The 8,474-nt window shown below is 29.2% G+C and overlaps 1 protein-coding gene and 1 long non-coding RNA gene across 2 annotated transcripts; one reads left to right on the top strand and one right to left on the bottom strand.

The window, feature by feature from the left end:
• Positions 1–1,873: 1,873 nt before the first annotated feature.
• LOC108341608 (wall-associated receptor kinase-like 22) lies at positions 1,874–2,877 on the bottom strand. The gene has a single exon (XM_017579271.2). It carries the CDS (start codon positions 2,875–2,877, stop codon positions 1,891–1,893), a length of 987 nt encoding a protein of 328 aa, XP_017434760.1. The 3' UTR covers positions 1,874–1,890.
• Positions 2,878–4,093: 1,216 nt separating this feature from the next.
• On the top strand, positions 4,094–7,155 carry LOC128197404 (uncharacterized). Its single transcript, XR_008249933.1, has 2 exons — positions 4,094–4,533; positions 5,350–7,155. It is a non-coding gene; the product is annotated as an uncharacterized LOC128197404 (long non-coding RNA).
• Positions 7,156–8,474: the final 1,319 nt, after the last annotated feature.

Raw genomic sequence — 8,474 nt, 5'->3', positions numbered from 1 at the left:
ATAGATCTTTTATAATTTCAGTTTAAAATATTCTTAATTATATAATTACTGTAAGACACCATCAATTTATGAGATAAAATTAATAGGCTTCATTTATTAATATATTTTTATGAATGATGCACATGTGGTATCACAATAACCAGACTTAATTTGAGAATTTGTAATAGGTAATTAGATTGTGAATGTTGTTCCATCTAAGAACAACAAAACATAAATAAAATAATCTATTAATTGTCAATTTGCAGTGTATTTGAAGTCGTGGAAAATAATCATACACTTTGGTTTAGTCCAAATGACACTCCTGATTGAGTGGATGAGCTCTGAAACAGTCAAAACTGTCACTTTATATAGCAGCTTCCCGGAAAGGTCTCAGAGCATCTGATTAAACTTTTCAAAAGCTGATTACATATAGACTATTGTTACTCTAAATCTTATATTGAATAAAAATGAAAAAATAAAATATTATTCAAAGATGAAATTATCTTAAAGTTTTAAATAAAAAAAAATAATATTTCATTTATATGATTGAATTCATATCTTAGTATTTGTGTCTTGTAAGTGTAAACCTAAGACATACAAAAATATTGAATTGTGAGAAGATAAGATAAGAAATAAATGAAAGAGAAAGTAGATGAAAGGATAGAGGTTTTGCACAGACTCCGGCCTCTTTTCGCCCTGCTTGTCAGTGGTTACTTAAAAATAAGTTAGGTTGATTGCTCCCTCAAATATAAATAACTGAATAATGACACTTGATTTCTTTAGTTTATAACGACAAGACCAGTTGGATAAGCTACCTCGTTGTTTTGAAACAAAATCAAAATACTTCTTATTTAAATACTAACATAAAATATTTATTAGATATTATTTATCAAAATCAATTGATAAAATAAAAAAGAACTCATTTATATAATATAAATTAATTTTATTTTAATTGATGGAAATCGCCGTACGTCTTTATCATGCTATATATATATTCATACTTTAAATTAAATAATAAAAAAAAATTAAAATGTTAATATAATTAATTGTTACGTAATTAAATTTACAAAATATTAAAGTCTCTTTTTTGAGACAAATGTTTGATGATGGGAAAGTTCTTAATTTTTAAAACTTAATAGTATTCGTTTGTTAGTCTTAGTCATTTGCGTCCTTATTTCTTTCTTTTGTTAGAATGTTATTAGGCTTTCTTTGTAAGCTTTTCCTAAATTATTGTGACAAGTCAACACGCTTGACCTCGTAACCAGTTTGATAACTTGAATTATTGATTTAAATTAAAAAATATTTAAATTTTATTAAACACGTATGAGAATATTTTCTTATTTATTTAAAAAAGTCCCTAAAAATCAATTTCATGTGGATAAATTATGATTCTTAAAAGTTTGTGAGGTAAACGATAATTATGAACTATATAACATATGAAGTCAAGAAAAGTTGATGGTATGAAAAATAATATAAATTAATGAAATTAATAGAGCTTTTTTTAATATAAATTGATTAAATTAATTGTAAATCAAACTTATTTATCCCTTACCAACACCAAAATTCAAAACAAAGAAGTAAGTCAACCAATGTATAATATAATTAGTAATTACTTTTAGTCTCACTTTTTTATTCCATTAATAACTCAAATTAATTATGATTAATTAGGTATTTGTTTTCTTTCATGAAAAAAAAATAATACTTTTTGTGGAAAAGTGTATCCATCAATTATATATGTTACAATTTCTTTCTTTCCTTGTCTATTTCCTTGTCTATGTAAGTTTGTTAAAAGATGGAAGATAAGAAAGCATAAGAGATTTTAGGAAGAAAAAACAGATGTTACATTTACACTCTTTCTCACTAATGTCTACAAAACAAAAAATTTACTTATGAACAAACATTTATTATCCATCACATAATATGAACATCTTTCAAGATTGTTGTTTTGCTACTTAGATCAAAAGTTGACATGATTTCTGATATAATAAAATTATCATCCCAAGATTGATAGTCTTCACTTCTAACAAACTCATAATGTCCTTCTTGTGCATTAGACTCCTTTCCCAATTTTCTAATATCTTCTAATTCCAACGTGATTTCCCTCATAGTTGGTCGCCTCTTTCCATTCAACTCTAAACATCGACTTGCAAGATTGACAACTTTCATTATATGATATTTTTTCCCTTCCTTCATCACTCTTTCATCAATAATATCAAACACACAGTTTTCCTCCACACACATGATGAAATACGAAGCTAAACTTTTAGTTTCCTCTTGACTTAGGAGGGTTATTGGCTTTTGTCCTGTTAAAAGTTCAACAAGAACTACTCCAAAACTGTACACATCACTTTTTTCTGTGAATTGACTAGTTTGAAAAAATTCAGGATCCAAGTATCCAAATGTTCCTTGAACTACTGTAGTAAGGTGTGTAACATCAATGGAAATCATTCTTGATGTACCAAAGTCTGCTACTTTCGCCCTATACTTTTCATCCAATAGTATATTTGTTGACTTGATGTCTTTATGATAAATAGGTTGGGAAGCGGCAGAGTGCAAGTAAAATAAAGCTCCTGCAACTTCAATGGCAATTCTCAAACGCATGTCCCATGTCAATGGCATATCCTTATTTTGTTTATGCAAGTACTCGAAAAGATTACCATTAGGAATGAATTCATAGACAAGCAAAGGAATTTTAGTCTCCAAACAACTTCCTAACAATTTAACCACATTCCTATGGTTAATTTGTGAAAGAATGACAAATTCATTGATAAATTCTTCAATCTTTCCTTGGACCTTAAATTTTTTCACTGCAATAATTGTTCCTGCAATAATCTTTCCTTGTACATGTATAAACCATATTACCAAAATGATGAAATGGATTACCAATTTCAGAATCATCGTGGTTTGTTGGCTGCTTCAAGATTCAAGAGGTGTGTGTGCAGGCTTCCAACTTCTACCAAGATGTGTATTTATATTACTATGATTTTCACATCATTGCCTAATTATTAACCAATAATTTCTTGGTTTCTTCTTAATGACTCACTGCTGAGCGTTGGTAGTTAGTCTTACTCATGTGAATTCTTGTGCCCCTTTTCCACGCGTTTGAATAAGAGTTCTAACAGTGAGGAAAGCTATGTTGACAACCCTAAATTAATAAGATAGAAACATAGACAGCGCCCGAGGTTGACAAAAACCAAAATTAGAAAAAGATAGCCAGGATATAAATGCCAATCTACAAACCTAATCCATTATGTGTTATTATTTTAAATACAAAAATCATTTTATTTAATTGTTTGATTGAACTTTTTATTTTATGAGGTTCTTGTTAAATCAAATATTTTTATTAGGATAGAATTTATGATATTAATTGAAAATTAGATTTTCATTTATTAATATATTTTTTATAAATGATGCAGGTGGTATCATCGATAACCTGACTTAATTTGAGAATTTGTAATAGGTAATATTAGATTGTGAATGTTGTTCCATCTAACAACAAAATATAAACAAAATACTCTATTGATTATCAATTTGCATTCTAGTGTATTTGAAGTCGTCTTTGGAAAATAATCATACAGGTTGGTTTAGTCCAAAATCTACATTGAATTCTATATTTAAAGCGAAAATGACACCCTGAGTGAGAGTCCTGACTTTTGCTTTGATTGAGTGGATGACCTCTGAAACCGTCAATACTGTCACTTCAAATCCTAGCTTCCCGGAAAGGTCTTCAGAGCATCTGATTTGACTTTTTCAAAAGGGGAGTAAATACAAAGATATTGAATTATGTGAAGATACAACTTTATCATGGAATATATTTTTGAAATATTATACTGTGAAAATCAATTGATATAATAAGAAATTACTCATTTATATAATATAAATTAATGTTATTTTTAATTCATATAAATTTTCATACATCTTTTTATATATATATATATATATAAATTTATTTTTGAAAAAAAATACTTTAACAATTTGATAATATTTTGACATGGGACATGTGTCAAAATGAAAGTAATGAACGTGAAAAATAATTTAAAAAATTAAAATGACGTGGAAAGGAAGTTGAGGGAAGGGTTTCAAGTTTTGGGGTTCATTTCCAATATTCAGATTTTGAAAATTTTGCATCTTACACTTTGGTAGAGAGAGAACAGAAGGTTGGGAGAGAGCGTGAACCTAGAGAGAAAGTAAAGTGTTTCCCCATACAACCTTCACCTAATCAGTTGTCTGAGCAGAAGCGGCCGTTCACAAAATTTGTACCGTTCACCGGACCGTCAAATCTTGTCTGTTGTCGTTCCACCGTCGTTCCTCGGTTTCGAAGCTAACGAAAGCGCTCGGTATTAGGACACAGTAGATAACGCTTCTTAAGATAAGCACTATGACTATCCTGTTTTTTTTTTCGTTTCGCTTTTTAGTGCTTCTTTTTCATTTCGCTCCTTCGTGTTTCTTTTTCGTTTCGCTCATTCATGCTTCTCTTTCCTCCTTCGTGCTACTTTCGGCGTCATTGCCTCAAGCACTAGATATATAGTGTTTCGTTCGTCCACTGAGATTCAGGTATCCATGTTCCTTCGTTCCCTCCTTCTCTTCTTTGTTTCTCCTTTGCCCTTTTTCATACCCTAAAAACGCATTTTTCCTAAGTTTTCGAAGGTTAATTCAATTATTCTCTTTTTCTCTCTTCATTCTTTATTTTTCTTTTCTTTTTGCCCAAAATCGAAAATACCTAGGGTTAGCCAAATTGGGGAAATAGCGTTGTGAACACGAGAGAGAGGAGGAGGGATCCTTCAATACCAAATCCCTAACAAGCGTTTTTAAGTCTTACAATCCACACAGAGATGAGGAGAGATCAAATGAAATTACAGTGAGTGGAAGAGATTAAATAAGGGTGCGGGTGTATTTTTGACCTTATAAGGAACACAAAATTTAGGCTTCAAATTTATGTTTTTTGGAGTGAAGCATCTTAAGGGCTACAAAACTGGTTTGCAATCCCGACCATCAAACTAACCTAGAAAGGGAATAGCGAGAAGTTGCAATATGCTGCAAGTTGCAATGTTCAATGACAAAACTAAAATTTTTCAATCTACAGTAGATAAAAACTCAGAAACAAGGGAGAAGATCACGATAGCCTTACATGTCAAACTGTGATTTTGACTACAATGATTATTATTGTTTAATTTTTCGTATCTGTTCATATTATCACCCTTGTTTTTTTGTTCTTTTCCATTTTATATTAATTTGACAAAGCAACAACTTTTTAGAAACTGAACTACAATATAATTTGGAAATGCTTTAATTAAGTGGGGCATTACTATGACTGTGGTTTTCAGGTTAAAGTTTTCATTATACAAATACATCATGCTTTATGATTTTCAGGGTAGAGGATTCAATGTACAAATTAATTATGCTGAAGAACCTATCCAAGACTACGTTCAGGCTGTTGTTTCAACGACACTCTTGATACACGAGCGGGTATTTTAATCCCTTACAATGAGATGGAATAAATTCAAGTAATGCATTTTATATTTGAGGCATTTTAATCACTTCAGTTTAATTACATGTTTTGTTGCTTAGTGATTACATTAGACTTGATCATAGATTTTAAACTGAGTGTTATTTATTTGATACATATCATAGTAACTGTAATATAATTTTTGAAGAATATCCCTTGTATTTTCTCAAAATTTTAGAGAAGTTTCATCAATTTTTATGACACTTATTGTCTTTTTTAAAATTTTATACAAGTTGTTGTTTGTTTATGAAGAATTTAAAACATTGAAATTTTCAATATTTATTGGGTTGATAGTTTCCTAGTCATGGTACTGTATGAATTTTAAATTAACATGCTTTTCTGTATTTTCTTCATTATTTCAATTTATTATAATTTTCCTAGTCATTTTGGTTGATTCTAGCTGCCATCCTAGTAATTTTATTTTTAGAAGTGTTCCCTTCACTCTTTTTTTCCACCTTACGCTGATTTCTAAGATGTCTTCAAGTGTAATTTTCTTTCATGCTTAGTAACAGATTTCTGATATTGAAAATTTGGTTGTGGCTCCAATATCTAGGCCTCTATTAGACAAAGAGCTGGTAGGGGTCGATGAGTTTGACCAGGAAAGTGTTACAGGTGTTGTTTCAATTATTTACTAAAAATGTTTTTCTATAAAATATGATTTGTTATCCTAGTTGCCTCTTGCTTATGATACAAGAGATTGACTCTGATATCGAGTTATGGAAGGTGACTGTTGATCTATAATCATCTTCTTATCTATGTAATGACAACATGCTTTACAACATTCACCTTTTAAAACATTTTTATTATATATATTTGTTACTGTTGACTCATCATTATTCTTTCATGATCCATTCCCTGATTAAGTTCCCTCTTCTTGCTATGTTATTTTGTCTAGATTTCAGTTTGATTGTTGTTTTAAATTTACATGATATGTTTGCATTATATGATGTTCTTACTTGAGGTTATACACTTGGTCTTATGTTCTAATGTGTTACTAACACAACCATTAGTTGCCTGATTAGTCATCGACACAGTGGCTTCATATTACTTTATGTTCACATATCTATGATTTAATTGCCTTTTTTCTCTTAGTAATTAGAAAGTGCTTAATATGGTGTATTGACCAATCTCTTAACCACTCTTGTTTACAAAATCTTTCTTTATATAAATGATTATGTTAAAATTTGCAATTATTTTCGGTGTGATCATATTCTTTCATACGACTTGGGAATGAAATTTCTTACATATGAAAGGAGTGAGCTCAAATTTTCATACCACAGACCAGTGACGGTCACATACATGGTAGAGGTTGAGATTGAAAGCCCTGAATTTGATTGATGTAGAGATTGAAAACGAAGAAGTCATGACAAATTTAGTTATAGTTGAAATTTGAACATATGTGAGGAAAATTTGATGGGAAAATTTATGTATCCTTATAAAAATAAACAGAATGCAGATATATGTTAGATAAGTGACAAGTATTTTCCATATTTAGTTGTATGGAGAGATGATTGCAATTGCAACATGCAAATAGGTGATGCATAAGATAAACTTTCTTGTGTTATCTTATTATTAGTAAAAAAGATTTTGGTATAATTGTGAGAAAATTTTATAGTTTTTTTGTTGTTATCAAATATGAGTATGATATTGATGAATTATAATATCTAAATATTGTTGTAAATTTTAATTTTTTAATACATCCTTTAATAATTTAATTAGGCATAACATTTTCATTGAGGTGTCAATATCAAGAGTTATAGATGACTAATTGAATACCGATTCGTAATTGTCATATTTTATTCATACACTAAAGTAATGAATATTTTTTTGAAACATTTGTTTGTCATATTTTTCTTAATATTTTACATGTTTTTGTATATAAATGAACTAATAAATAATATAGGTTTGTACATAATAAAACTAATATTTATATATTTTTTTTCAAAAAAATATTTTATGTTTTTTGAAATATTTTATTGAAAATTAATTTTGAACTACAAATTTTTTTTAACATTTATTTCACATATAAGTGATGTTCATGCAATGATTATGACATTTATATCAAACTTCAATCCCAAAAATCATTTTTTTCTAGAACCCTTATGAAAAAGCTACCTTAAAGACTAAATAACTAGAGAATTTAAACAAAGATTTTGCACATGCAGGTCACCTTTCCAAATGACATTGATTTTGAAGTGCATAATTTTTTTAACACTTATTTCAGATACATGTGATGTTGAGGCAATGATTATGACAAGGAATCCAAAATGAGTGTCATCTTCGTAGTCTGAAGCACACACTTATTTTGCTTTTGTTACCAGTGTTTTTTATGCACCATGAGTTTTACTAAATATGGTTCCTTGGCCATGAAATTCTATATAAATGGCATAATAATTGGTTTTAGATCACTTTTAAGTTGAAAAAAATTATGAGATATATATTAGGCACTCCAAAATGAGTGTTATCTTCGTAGTTGACCCTTGTGTGCAAAAATTTAACTTGAAGTACCCACTTATTTTGCCTTTGCTACCACTGTTGTTTATGCACCGTTAGTTTTACTAAATATGGTTCTTTGTCCATGGAATTCTATGGCATAATAATTGGTTCTACATCACTTTTAAGTTGAAAAATTGATGAGAAATATATTAGGCACTTCAAAATGAGTGTGATCTTCGTAACTTACCCTTATGTGAAAAACTTTAGCCTCAAGTACCCACTTATTTTACCTTTGGTATCACTGTTTTTTATGCACCATGAGTTTTACTAAATATGGTTCTTTGTCCATGGAATTCTATATAAATGGCATAGTAATTGGTTTCACGTCACTTTTAAGTTGAAAAAATAATGAGAAATATATTAAGCACTCCAAAATTAGTGTTATCTTCGTAACTTACCCTAATGTGCAAAACTTTAGCCTAAAGTACCTACTTATTTTGTCTTCGTTACCACTGCTTTTTATGCATCATGAGTTTTACTAAACATGGTTCAT

This window comes from Vigna angularis, chromosome 6, assembly GCF_016808095.1.
Source record: "Vigna angularis cultivar LongXiaoDou No.4 chromosome 6, ASM1680809v1, whole genome shotgun sequence".
Classification (NCBI taxonomy): Eukaryota; Viridiplantae; Streptophyta; class Magnoliopsida; order Fabales; family Fabaceae; genus Vigna; species Vigna angularis.
The sequence above is the reverse complement of the archived record's forward strand: the minus strand, read 5'-3'. Positions and strand labels throughout refer to the sequence as shown.

Coding starts and splice junctions, on each gene's coding strand:
- LOC108341608 (XM_017579271.2), bottom strand. CDS start 2,877: ATGATTCTGAAATTGGTAATCCATTTCATCATTTTGGTAATATGGTTT.